This window comes from Cavia porcellus, unplaced genomic scaffold (genome assembly GCF_034190915.1).
Source record: "Cavia porcellus strain 051 isolate PalLab524CR breed Dunkin Hartley unplaced genomic scaffold, mCavPor4.1 scaffold_13, whole genome shotgun sequence".
NCBI lineage: Eukaryota > Metazoa > Chordata > Mammalia > Rodentia > Caviidae > Cavia > Cavia porcellus.
In genome coordinates, this window is record NW_026947496.1 from 8,531,240 (window position 1) to 8,545,517 (window position 14,278).

A 14,278-nucleotide genomic window follows, 5' to 3' on the forward strand; every position below is an offset into this window, starting at 1 on the left:
AAAATTTGGGGCGGTAGGTGGAAAGGAAGTGATCTTTGAACATCAAGAAAAGTCATTAGGCACCAAAATAAAATGAAACTAGAAAATTAAAAAGAACAAGAACTAGAAAGAAAAAAAGTATAATATGTGACATTTCATTTTTATCGGTACGGGGGATCGAACTCACGACGGCCTGCTTGCAAGGCAGGTGCTTATGCCGCTGAGCTAAACCTCCAGCCCCAATATGTGACATTTAATAAATTGAAAAAAAGGAGAAAAGGGAGTTAAAAATAAAAGTCAGTAGATGAAAAAGAAGTGAAATGGGAAAATCTGGCTGAAGAGCAGGAAAAGGGAAATAGTTTGAGTTTTCGCCAACTGTATTAACCAATAGATTGTTAAATTTGTGAATAACTTCTCTGCTCTTGGGTCTAGAGCTTCGGTACCAGACACTGGGACATTCCAGGGACATTCTAAAGTCCCTTCTAGAAAGGACTTGCACTTCAAGCTCCTAGATGAAAGCTTTTGTCTCACAGGAGTGCCTGAAATCAGACTGGATTCTTCCAGGCACTCGGGGAATGTCTGCGCTATGGTGAGCAGGCTGCTCTTCCCAGAGAAGAGATCAAAGAGAAAGCCAGAGCAGAGGAGAGACTTGACAGCATTTTTGCCCCAGCCCCTGGCAAGGAAATTGCAGCATGGTAAAGATTTACTGCTGAAGAAGGAGAGGTGTTAATCCTGCTCTGTCTGCATGCCTGCGGACACCCGAGCCCCAAAGGCCAGGCCTGCTGGCTGCCTGGCCAGCACTGGGCCCTGGCCCCAGGAGAAGGACAGCTCCGGAGCCTCCCCCCCTCCACGCTCTCCCGGCCCTTCTCCATTTACAAATAAGAAACTGAATGGGTCCTGTCCACCTCCCTCACTGTGTCACCTGTGGGCCTAAACAGCATGGGTTCCCTTTGGCCAGTGTTTCTTTGGAGTTTGACCTCTCTGTCTTCTCCTGAAACATTCAGAAAAAAACATGCAACTTCCAAGCCACTGATTTCTAACATTCTGGAACAGATGGTGAAGAGAAAAGTAACTCACCCTAAAAATGTTTATGTCCCAGTGTGCCACAGTCTCACTCTTTAAACATGGTTACAGTAGTGGTTGATACACTGTGTCAACTGGAGAAGTCCAGCAGTTTGAGTAAATGACTCAGCAGAGGGCCAGGGGCTCACTTTGCAAACATCCTTATCCTGGGCCAGAGGAGGGCAGGGAGAGGGTGTGAGTGCCACCCCCGTACCCGCCCCAGGGCAGGCAGCCTGCTTACAAGGGAGGAGAAGAGGCTTGCTCTCCCGCTTTTGCTGTCTTCTGCCACCCTGAAGTGTTGCCCTGTGCCATGCCACCCTGCCTGGGAGCCAGCTGATCATGGACTGAAACCTCCACACACTGTGAGCTAAATAAACTTTCTTCCCTTAATTTTGGCATCAGGTTTTTCATCTCAGCAATGAGAAAAAACTCACTAAGATAGTTGCCTATATTAAAATTTTACCAGAGAAGCTGGAGGAAACCCACACTTGAAAGTAATCAAATTTATATAAATGATCACAGTCAGCTGATGATTTCAGAGATATAGGAAGTTATGCAAGAAGGATGTCTTGTTTTATATGCCCCACGGAGAGTCATGAACTGTGTGTGTAGGTGGGGGGGAACCCTCTGTTCATTGGTTTAAAACATTAACAGGCCCAATGAGAAAGTCATGACTCACAAATTTTGCTTAAGAAAATGATTTCTTTTTCTATGTGGAACAAAATATTAACCAGGCAGGCAGGAGACTGAGGCAGGAGGATGGCTTCAACCCAGGAGTTCAGGGCCAACCTGGATAACATTGAGTCCCCATTTCAAAAGCTAAAAGGAGAAAGAGAAGGAAAAGGAGAGAAAGAAGAAAAGGAAGAGGAAGAAAAAGGAAAAGAGGGAGAGGAAGAAAGGCAAGCAGAAGTCTCAAAAAGATCCATTTCAGGGTAACTCATTTGTTTTCCCCAGCACATTTGATCAGTCCTTATTCACTCACAATGAAACACCTCCGAGGCTTTTTACATACAACATCTCCATTTCCTGGTCTCGGTGTCAGCAGAGACGCCTTCCCACCCAAGTAGCACTTTCAGAGCAGTTGCTGGGCTAGGAAGGGTGTTTTCCGAAGCTGCCTGGCAAGGATCCCTCGTTCTGATTATTAACCATGATGATTCCTAGCCCCAGCCAGGAGGCAGAATGCACCTGAATCGGTCTGGCCGTACCGCACACACCACTGTGTGCCGCTAACTGGGAAAGCAACCAAGGATACAGACAAGAAACACAAGGTCCTGACCCGCAGGTCCCTGTCTCCAGCGAGGTGTCTAAAGCGTTAAAAGCCACTGCATGGAGCCAGGAGTGCTGGCATACGACTGTAATCCCAGGAGGCTGAGGCAGAAGGATTGTTGCAAGTTCGAGACCAGCCTGAGCCACAAAGTGAGCTCAAGGCCGGCCTGAACTGCGTAGTGAGATCTGTCTTAGAAAGAAAAAAGCAAACACTGTGTGGGCTGCAGCAGAGGCCTGAGCAAAGCGCGCCTCAGCGGTGGAACCAGCGAGGAGCTGGTGCTGGGGCTCGCACTGATGAAGTGCTCGCCCTGGGCCCAGAGGTGGCTCAGGGGTACAGCACATGCCTAGCACACTTGAGGGGGTCACACCCAGCCTCCCAGAGAGAGAAGAGAAACGTGCTCAATAGGACAACAGAGCTGTGCTGTAGCTACCACTGAGTATCAGACAGCGCAGCTCCCTGGCTGGCCGAGGAGCACACAGCTGACATGGGCTCAGCACCTGAGCTCTGCACGTCGGGGGACGCAGGCGCTCACGCCCGCCCCATCAGCAAGCTCTGCCTGACTCCTCTCTATCTCAGTAGCCCCGCTCTACCCTGGGGAGCTCTGCGTCCTCAGGAGATTAGGAACTTCCCAAGACAATTGTGCCCCTCCCAGCGTCTCTGGATTTGAAGTCTGAACCCACCGTTTTAAAGGACTCTTCTTCAAGCTGTGTTTCCACGAGCTTCCTTTATATACACACATGAAGAGGGCATGCTGGGGGTGGAACTGGCACCAGGGGCTTCACTGAAGCTCCACCACCTCCAAAATACACCCCAGCCCTTAGGAAACTGGCCTGGTAACTCTTGAGCCTCCAGGCACACAGCGGAGCAGCCTAGGGGCCAGGCGCAGTCAGAGGCCTCCAGGTTACTAACCCAGCTCCGCTGAGCAGTTCGCTGAGCAGTTTCATGCAGGCTTCTTGGTGAAACAAAATAGGATTTATCTAGTCATACACCTTCCGAGGTTCTACCCACCAGTGTGAAAGAGAACTTGAAAAGGGTCACAGAAATGGCTTCCTGGTATAAGAAAAGACAGGGTACAAAAGACACTTTTCAGGAGCTAAGTCAGCAGCTAATTACCTCATGTTTTCCGGAACTTGGATCCAGTTCGCTGGAATTTTCCTCCAGGAAGCACGTCACTTTCTCCACCTCCTTCATGCACTGGAAAAACGTCACTTTCTCCAGCCCGGTGCTGCTGTAACATGTGTTGATTTCTTCTAGCCGCTTGGCTTTCAGCATCTTGGTGGTGAGGCCAATCCAGCTGCTCTCTGCAGTGTGGTGTTTGCTTGCCTGAGTCTCCGATGTGTAAACCAAGACACAGTCGTGACTTTTCAGTGTTCCGTTCTTTTGGCTGCAAAGAAAAGAAACCAAGAACATTCTCATGGCTCATTCCCATACCCACCTCTTGAGGAAATGATCAGTGAGGACTGGGAATTAACTTCTGTTTAAACAGAAGAAATCAAGAAATACTAATATTCACATGGCGTTTCCACTGCTGGAATTTCTTTCTTTTAGTGGCACTGGAAAGGGAACCCAGGGTCTTCCTACTGAGCTATATCCCAGACCTTTTTACTTTTTACTTTGAGGCAGGGTGTCGTTAAATTGCTGTATTTCCCAGACTGGACTCACACCTGAGACTCTCTTGCCTCATCCTCCCAGAGCACTGGGATTGCAGGTGTGTGTCTCTGCACCCGGCTAGAAGTTTTAAAGGGAATCATTTTTTCACTTTTTCCTGCAAAAAAAAAAAATAGTAAGAAGCAATCTTGATCCCCACTGGGTGACTGTATATTTCTCTTATCAGATAAAATAGGCTGTGTTCTGTGACAATAAAATCTACCACCCAAGTACATTGCTTATGCATTCGTCATATTTTGTATCAGTTATTCAGAGAAACTGGAAACCTCTGCAGATACAAGAATGGCTGTGCAAGACGTCATTTTGTTAAAAATTCAAGGGATATCAACATATATGGTGGTACTTCAATTAAAAAAAATTATCACAGCAAAAGACACATTGCCAAGAACTTCCCTTCAGTTATAAACACTTATCGATCTGCCACATTCTGAGGCAGATCTGGAAGTCTTCTTTTGTGAGGTCTTTACAAGACGTGATTTAAAAATATATGATGAATACTCCCGCCGTGTGCCGTCCAGCAGAACAGCAGGCTTATACCACATCACAGCATGGTCTGTTCCCCTCATTCACCGGGTCTGCTGCTGCGGACTTCCAGATCCCCCAAAAGTCAGAATGCCCACGAAGGGTAAATGCTTTGAATCAATTCAGGACATTGAGGCAGCCAGGACAGTGCAGCTAAACACAGGAAAGAGGACCTCCAGTGGGGGGACGGTGGGATAAGCAAGTTTGAAGACAGGGGGATACTTGGGGGAGCATTAATGGCAATGTCTTTTTCTATAATCATTTTTCCAACATAAACACTGACTGTCTTTTTCAGCTGCATCTCGTAATTTATCAGTGTTGGTAAACAGTAAGCACACACAGTCCCTTCTACCTGACACCTCTCCTCTCTGCATAGGAAAGGTCTGTGAATGGGGAGAAGGTAAGGAGAGCTTCACCTGTGGCCCTGCAGAGATGACTGCAGGCAGCTGTACCCGGGAGGCGTTGTCTGCATGGAAAGGTGGCTTGGAGCTTCCTCCACCCCGGAGCTACACTCCAGCCTCCCTGTCATGTGGAAGTCCGAATTCTTGTGCTTTCTTTGAGATACTTTCCAGGAAAATTAAGTAACGCACTAACTACATAGTTCTGCTTTGACTCTAACACAATTGGGTGTATAAAGAGAGGAAGATACAGAGTGATCTGAATCTGTGGCAGTTTCCCACGCGTGTGTCCCAGGCCCCCTGCTGGAAGCTGTCTCAAAGTTGCTTCTTCAACCCTTCTCTCAGTTTAAAAACCATCTGTCATTCTCCCCGTGGACCTTCATTTTCACAACTCGTACAGTAAAACAATAGAATTCCAACACACATTGTAAATCCAATACTCTACAAAATTCTACACATCACCTACAGAGTCAAACAACTCAAAAAGCAAACAGCATGAATCAGAACTCGACAGATACTTATAGGTCATTATTAGCATTCTGGAAATCCTCCTTGGAAGAAAATAATTATTAAAAGAAAAAAACATGCAACGGCTGTTCTAGGGCAAACTACGGCTAAAATATAACAATTGCAGACAATACTACAGATGCATTAGGAAGATACACACGGATGAACATACGAAACCAAATTGTAGGTCTGTAATATAATCATTGACAGAAGAAACCTTAAACATTAAATCTACCTGAAGTTTGGCATACAGGAAGAAAAGAGATTTGAGATGTTACAACAAGATGCAAAAATAATTACCATGTATATGAGGACATCACAGAGTTTGAACCACTCCAAGGGCGGTGACAAATTCCAGTAAATAAAGGGAAATTTTGCAGGATTGAAACTGACCACACACACAGGTCTCTGGTAGAAGTCCTCCCTCTTGGTCAGCAGAACCCTTCTGCAGAGATAAGTGTCTACTACAAGAGGAAGTGTCCTCTCTCTAAGGCCACTTTGAACCCCTGTTTAAACTGATACGGTCCTTGATCTCATATTGCTCAGCTGTTGCCATCTTAGTCAGATGGAGAAGAACATTAATTTTAGACACAGGCTTTTCAGGGCCCATGGCTCCATTTCAGAGGTCAGGTAAGGAGAGGACGAGCTGGGAACATTGGATGAAATATCACCTTCCCCTTGCTCTCCCTTTCATCAGTGTGGCAATACTCTCGGAATTACAAAGCTGGATTTGCCATTGGCAATCCTATGTGCCTTTCGGATTCACAATTATCTAAATGTTTGTTCCCATTGGGCAGGTTGCAAGCCGTGGGAACCCCACAGCTACATGCACCCGTGAACACATTCTGCTGCAATATGGGGTCTCCTGAAAACATTTAGCAGATTCGTTTTAATTTTCTCAACCCTTAAAGGTATTTTCAGAGTCTCCAATGGTTTACAGCTCTAGGGAAAGGTCAAAGGCACAGGCATCCAGGTGAGTACAAAGACCTGGGATACATTTTTCCTAACTTTCTTCATGACAGAGCTGTGAGTGTCTCCTGGTTTTCTGCACAGACCAAGAAAAGGGAGATAATGCAAAAACAGGTACCACCAGATCCTGACAATGGCGCACTCCTGGATTTACTGGAGTGGCATAAAACCCTGATCCCTAGAAACTAGGACTAGTATTACGGGCAACCATGCAGTCCTGTGGAACCAAGCCAGCCGCCCCCCTGTTACGTAGCTTTTGCTGACCCACTTACCTTCCATCCCAGTGCTAGCCTTCTACACTCTTGAGTTTTTATGCTTTTGTTTTAATCCAAATCAATGTGTTCCATATAAAAATAGATGTGCTCCATCTTAAGTAGCATTTGAGGAATGACAGCAGACCCTTTTTAAAACAACGGAATCATCGGCATTTTTTCTAGGATTAAAGCACTTTGGTCTCTAGGAAGACTAAGCAGAAGGATTCATTTGTAAAAGAGAAGTCTTTCCACAAATCTATTGTGAAAAGACTAGAAAATTTTTACGGTGGTTAGTTTTGCAGGTGTGCAAAAGCAGGTAAGGTGACAGCTGCCCCCAGCAGAGGGAAGGTGCGTGCGGCCTCATCCTCTACTCAGATCATTGAAAATGGTGAAGTCAGATGTTTTATACTCTGGGCTCCAGAAATCTAGTCACAGCCAGAGCCCCCTAGAATCTCGTCCTTGGCTATTTTTTAATAAACTTCCTGTAGAGTAATTTTAGACCTCCAGGAAAGGTAGCTCAGAGCTCCAGGTTCTTCAGTTTCCCTGTGCCTGCCTCTCCTGCTTATTTTGACCATCTTACGTTGAAACGTGGAGTTTGTTGCCCTCGTTGAACCACTGCTGATACCTCACTGTTCACTAAGCCTAACAGCTCATTTTCTTGGTTTTTTTCTCCCTGACGTCTTTTTTAGAATCTAGAATCCCATGCAAGCATCTCCTCTGTATCTAGAATCTATGGGACTTGTGATGGATTGCATCGGGAGTATGAAAGAAGATGGTTTACAAGTCTCTTCCTGAGCACCTGAAGGAGACAGTTGGTGTGAACTGAGATGGAGCAGGCCAGGAGGCAGCGGATCTGGAGAGGAAGGACGAGAGGCCGACTTTTGACAGCCTAGTAAGTGTTCAGGGAGAATAAACAGTGGAAGCAGGAATCTGGGAACAGATTAGAATAAACAGTGGAAGCAGGAGTCAGGGCTACAGGCAAGCAATAAACATTTGTTGATTAATCACTAGATAGAATGATCTTTGATTGCCTCTACTTGCCTTAAAAGAAAAGTCAATTGAAGGAATCCATTTTACTCAACTTCTAAAATTCAGTGACAACGGCCCAGTTCCCTATGGCTACTGATGGCTTGAAGAACACAAAATATTGACCACAAAAAAAAAAAAATCACATGCATGTTCATTTCGCTTTATTTGTTTAGCTTCTGCACCCTACGGTCCACCCATAAAATACTCTGAGAGCCCTGAAGATGCCCTTATGCACAGAGAGGTTTACAGTAAGACCGTGAGCAGGCCCATCGGTACATTTCTCGTAATTCCATGGCATTTTACAGTTATACGTCTGTTTAAAATAACAACATAAGGAAAACAGCTTCCCACAGAGCCATGAAAAAGAAGCCTTCGATTCTTTTCAAGGGACGTTCCCATTAGTTGGTTAAGGGGAGCCGGCAGCCGCCTGCTGGTGGCCTTCAAGCCATGCTGGAGAATGCTAATAGTTTTCAAGTGTTTCCGGAACAAGAAGACTTCACCTACACACAGAGGTGGGGTCACTGTCTGGAATACCAACGTGGAAATGAAAGGCCACGGCTTCCCACTATCCCTGCTCTCACTGAACTTCCTCTCTTTTGTAAAGGACTTTGCATGTGACCCATAAAGCAAAACACTGGTCAGCTGAACATCATCAAAATTCAAGACGTTTGCTGTTAAAAAGACACCAGTAGAAAAACGAACAGACCGGCTATAGACGTGGAGAAAATAATTTATTTGATAAAGAGCTTGTATCTCAAATAAAGGCGAATTTGTAAATTCAGTAATAGGGTGCCGAACATCTCAATTTTAAAAATTAATGAAAGATTTGAATAGACATCTCACTATATACAACACATAAGGGTTACTGAGCATATGATATAAATGAAAACCAGCCACAGGGTGACACAAGTTAAAGCAATAATGAAATAATATTTCACACCCACCAGAAAAGTTATGATAAAAAAGAGGAAAGCAAATGTTGAGAGGAATGTGGAGAAATCTGAACCGACATCAGACAAGGTGATGGGAACAGGAAAAGCATAGGTGTTTTGAGATAGCACGACCTTGTAGTTTTTCTCCAAGGAATCTCCCCGAGAGAAATAAAAACATAGGAACACACAAACCTGGCACATGAATGGTCATAGAAGCATTCGTTATTCACAATAGCAAAAACTTGAAAAACCACCAAACGTCCACGAGTTAGTTTTGTGAATGCGAAAACATAATGTACCATATCCACACAAATGAAATCCTGCCCGGCAGTCAGGAGGAATGGAACAGGGGCAGGAGGGAGAGAGGAGAAATTCCTGCAAGGAGCAGGCAGAAGATCAGCGGGAAAAAGAGGAAGCTGACCCTCCAAAACCAGAGGCTGCTCAGTTCTGACAGCTGGACCGTAACAGGGAAAGACAGGAGACCACGTGGAGTATGGGTATCTGAGAGCCACAAGAACTCTGTAGAGACCACAAGAGCACCCACCCTAACGACTGCGCCAGGCCTGGGAACACAGGCACCACAGAATATCCTGCACAACTGCAAGTGACACCAAGTCAACAGTAATTAATTTTAATCACATTTACATCTTGGTTTTGATGCCACCACCATCGCCACCCCACCACTGGGCGCCATGACAGTCCCTCAAAGGTCCATAAACAGTAGGGACAGAAGCTCCCCTCCAACAGAGAGGAGGAAGTTTGGAGTGAACAGCACCCCAGTCCAAAGAGCTAACTTCCCCTGGTGAGAAGCACCTGCCGGCTCCGACACCTGGCTCCTTTCCATGTCCTACTCCTGCCCTGAGGAGCAGATCCCGGCTGATAAACCTGCACATTCACTCCTACTTCTGTGTGTCCTGCTCCATTCCTTGTTCACGATACCAGTAACCAAGGACAATGGCTGTCACTAACAATAACAGTTGTTCCAATATGAATGCACAAAAACGCCACACTGAGTGAAAAAAACAGAAATGAAGACTAGCTGTGTGATTCTGTTTGTCTGAAATGCCATAAAAAGGCAAGTCTTGGGACACAAAGTAGATTGGTGGTTGCCTGGAGCTGGGGTAGGAACAAGCATAAACTATAAACAGAATGTTACTGGGTGAGGAACTACGGGCATGGCTGGAAAAGTCATTAAGTTTCTAAGACATTGCTGAATTGTGCACTTAAGATGGGTGAATTTTAGCTCTGCAAATTACACTTCAATCATGTCACTTAAGAAAAGAAAACACAATGACATGACTAATAAAAACACAAGCTAATACAGATAAAAGAAGGGGGCGAAAGTGTTGCCGAGCAGTTTGTGGCCAAGCGTTCCAGGTGACCACGGCTGGGATCCAGGAAGATAAATTACATCCCACACTCCACCAGGTCACCTGGGGCCAAAGACAAGAAGAGAAGATGATAAAGCGGGGAAAGCAGAGATCCACACATTTTTCTTCTGGTTGCAAATACCACCTACGGTTGCGGACAGTAGAGAAATCAATGGGAATTCAAGAGCACTCCTAAGTTTTATTATCTGTTTGGATATGGAACACTCTACACAAGAAGGATAAAGCTATCGCTGAGTTGTTTACAGCCCCGGTTGACATTAGACTCTTAACATTACCAAGTGACAGTGAGTAAGTGGCTAAAAATTGCATAATAAATAATGAGGCCTATAAAATCCCCACGCTAGCTGAGGGTGCAGTTGGGCGGCAGGGTTCCTGCCCAGCGTGCATGAGGCCTTTGGTCCAATCCCCAGTAATACAAAAAGAAAAAGAAAAAGAACAAACTCCCACATTCTTTTTCCTACTTAAAAAAACTTAACATGGAAGATTTTAAAAACCTATGTGAAAATATGAGTACAATTATTTAAAAATTAATCTCTTCCAAAATTGTTAAATGTTTTCATTCACTATTTCATAAGTTACAGTCTTTGGCCTCTGTATGCCTTTTTTATTTTATTATAGAATATAAACACACAATACTAAGTTTAAAAATAACACATGCTATTTCAATGGGTTGAAGTATATTATGCAAATCCTACTCATAATTAAATTTGTGAATAAATTTCCAGTGCTCACAGATAACTTCTGTATCGTTTTTGTTAACTATGTCTCGATTTCCCTAATATTTTTAGCTCCTAGTTTAGTAGCAGAGTGCTTGCCTAGCATCCATGAGGCCTAGAGTTCAATTTCTAGTATTGCAAAAGATAAAAGTAAAACATTAACAATTTCAGTCCCACAGAGAAGTTGCCAGAATACACAATGATTATTACACATATACTTTTTATCTAAATTCACCAAGTGTATTTTCTACATTTGGTATGTTTCTTTTTTTCTGAAGGCTACAGATTCATGAAACTTGATCCCTAATTGCATAACCATGTATTCTGAAAACAAAGACACTTTCTTACTTAACAAGATCTAGTCAAAACTTACATTGTGTCCCAGCACTTGAGAGGCTGAGGCAAGAGGATCACTGTGAGGTGAGGCCAGTCTGCACTCCAGAGCCAAAAAATTCCCCTCATCTTGTGCATTTGATCATCATGTCTTTTTTTTTAAAAAAAAATCTCCATTTATCTGCTTAGGGACCAGAAACTCCTACTTTTTCTTGTATTCTTTATGACATTTATATTTTTGGAGATTCCACAATTTGCTTTACTAATTGCTTCCTCATGTTTGGAATCGCACACCCTCGGGGAAAGGCCACTATGCAAGTGCTGCTGTCTCTTTCTGAGAAAATCACAGCAGGTGATACAGGATTCCACTCATGTCTTTCTAAATTTGATGATCTGATGACCATGGTGTTTGTCAGATTTCTCCAATAAAAAGTGAACTCTTTCTCTTTGCAATTGATAAATAAGTTGTGGCAATATGTGGATCTTTTGTTTGCCCATGATCTGTTGTCCTATGTCTTTACCATCCGTTCTTGCCTGAATGGATTACTATCACAGTAATTGGTGAAATGATAATTTTCTACTTCTTTACTTATTAAATGGTAAAGTAGCGCTCTCCACCTGTGGTGGACTGGTAACTGATGGTCAACCTGAACACCAGCTGGGCTGAATCAGCGTGGTGCTGAGCATGGAGGGCCCACCTGAGGACTGCTGCTGGCATAAAAAGAAGTGGAGAGGAATACAGCAGGGTTGTGAGTTCTAAGCGTTGCTGCTCTTTGGTGCTGCTGGTTCTCCTGCTGCCGTGGGTTCTCCGGAGGAGCCTGTCGAGCTTCTTCCCTGAATCGAACTTGACTGTTCTCATTGTCAGAGGAGCTCGGGATCTGGTCGCTGAGAGTGGCTGTGGCTCACTTTGGGGGCGCTGTGGTCCTTACTTGGGCATGGCTTCCAGCTCCAGAGGGGAAGATGTGAGCTGTTTGGTCTCCACGAGAAGCTTGTCAGGCTGGCTTCCTGTATGTCCTTGGCTGTTCTCATCGTCGGAGGAGCTTAGGACCTCGCTGTTGCTGGGGATGGCTGTGGTACTATCAGGGGAACTCTGGCCCTTATTTTGAGCATCACTTATCTCCAGTGCAGAGCCCTCGGTCCACTGGCACAGACTTTCTAGCTTCCATCGCTGACTTTTGGGCCTTGGCATAACAGATCCATGAACAGACTCACATGAGCCATTGTCGTGGGCTCTAGGCCTCCAGCTGGACTCATGGTGGCCATTGCTGTGGGATCCGGGCCCTCAGCTGGATTCTCTAGGAGTTTAGCGTGTGGACAGATTTCTGCACTTTCTTTATTTGACTGTGGGGGTGACTATAATAAATAATACTATAAATCATGTTTCCTGTATGTAATTGCTTTCCTTGCAACTCCTGACTACAACATCATCCTTATCCTGAGCCCCGCCCTTTTTAGTGTCAATATGAAATCATGGACTTTTTAAAAACTGACTAGTTTCTCCCCACATTTCTCATTTGTAGGCTCAAATTTGTCCTAGGTTTGGCTAAGGGGAGCACCTTCCCGCTACTTCTTGGGTCCTTTTGACATAGCACTATTTTTCAGTACTTTGTTTCTGTACCATTTTTAGAATCTGACATTTCTTCAAAAGAGCCCCAGTTCTTTTTGAGAGACAATGGTATTAACAAATCCAGACCTGGGCACAGGAGTGCTCTTTGCTACGGGGGTGTCATTGCTTCTGGTCCCTTCAGAGGACAGAGCTAGAAAATATTTATTTTTAAGCATAGGTTCATGCTGACATATCTCCAATTCCATCTCAACACCATAAGACTCTTCCTGCCCTACTCCCCTATAACATATGTGTCTGTCTCCCATGGATTCTTTAGGCTTAAACATGCAGGAACAAAATAAAATGCTTGTTGCACTTTACGATTCATGGCATTCTTGAATAAGCTGCAGGAAGGCAAAAGAGATGCACACACAATCTGTAAAAATCCCGTCCTACAGCATGAATCATCATTTTCTAGTTGTAGGAATTGGAAGGAGATTATATTTATATTTACAATCTTGGGGATGCTTTTCTACTTTCTAAATTGGAAGAGGATTTTAAGAGCTAGAAGAAGCTTATGATAGTAACAAGGCATGAAATTACAGAAGTGTGAAGCTCAAGTCATGCTGTTCTGATCAAATCTTGGCCTGCGTCTCCCTGAAGGCTGAGGTTCAGGGGAAAATTTTCCATAGGGGAACACACAGCAGTGGGGGCATCTCAGCGGCTGATAGGGAGCCTTGTGAGAATGTCGCATACACCCTAATGCGTGTTATCTCCAAGAGAGACAAAAATGCTGTATTTTTAGGTAGAAATTAAATTGGGCTATGATGCAGTGGTTCATAATAAGTTGTTAGCTTTTATTCTCTAGGCTTAAAAGTATTGAAGAACTTGGACACAAATGGATACTGTAGCTGCTAAAATGGTTCAAGGCACATTAAGTCCCAGTTCTTACACAGAAGGTGCTTTCAGTGCGTATGAAGAAGCCCCCTGGGAGGGGACGTAGGTGGCCTTCTCCTGTACCTGGCAGGAATGTGCATCACTCTCATCTTTATGGAAGCAACTTGGATACTCAGATTGCATTTCTAAAAGTTTGGGGAAAGATGCTCAACCCACAGCAGGTCAGAAGCAGAGAGAGAGAGAGAGAGTCAGAATGAGAGCTCTAACCTCCAAAGGTACACCTCCTCCAACTAAACCACACCTCCTGATTGCTCATTCAGTGAGGAACTCGAAGGTGGATTAGTCCACTAAGGACTATAGTGTTCTGTGACCTGGTTACATTCTGTGGTCCCCACCTTTGGACAGAAGAAGCCTGTGGGGACATCTTAGAGCTACATCATAACAATCACTTACTAAACACTCTGTTCTTTTCTACTAATTTTCAAGAATAGCTGCTTCAGATATCGGTCATTCGTGCTTGTTTCTGGGCTGTATTTTTCATTCCAATATCTATTTGTCTATCCTTGTGTTGGTGTTACAGAATCTTACCTTCTGTTGTCCTTTTTAACTTAGTCATCCACCTGTTCAGAAGTGTGATGGCTGTGTCCCGTACAGTTAAAACTCTTTTAGAATGAGCTTGTCAAGTTGCACACACAGACACATATACACGTGCATGTGCAGGCACATGACACACATCTGTGAAACACACAGTGGAATCTTTTATTAGATTTATTCCTAGATATTTATTCCTAGATATTTATATTTTTGA

The 14,278-nt window shown here is 44.3% G+C and overlaps 1 protein-coding gene across 4 annotated transcripts in view; it reads right to left on the bottom strand.

Annotated features, from left to right (window-relative positions):
* Mylk4 (myosin light chain kinase family member 4) overlaps window positions 1–14,278 on the bottom strand; it is a 99,120-nt gene that overhangs the window by 68,911 nt on the left and 15,931 nt on the right. For 2 of the 4 annotated variants that reach the window (XM_063259791.1, XM_063259790.1), the window contains exon 2: window positions 3,422–3,692. In XM_063259791.1, coding sequence (XP_063115861.1) covers window positions 3,422–3,692 — 271 coding nt within the window. Of the gene's footprint in view, window positions 1–3,421; window positions 3,693–3,972; window positions 4,074–5,703; window positions 5,904–14,278 lie in introns of those variants that run through there. The other 2 variants (XM_013147642.3, XM_013147646.3) reach the window with 2 other exon arrangements.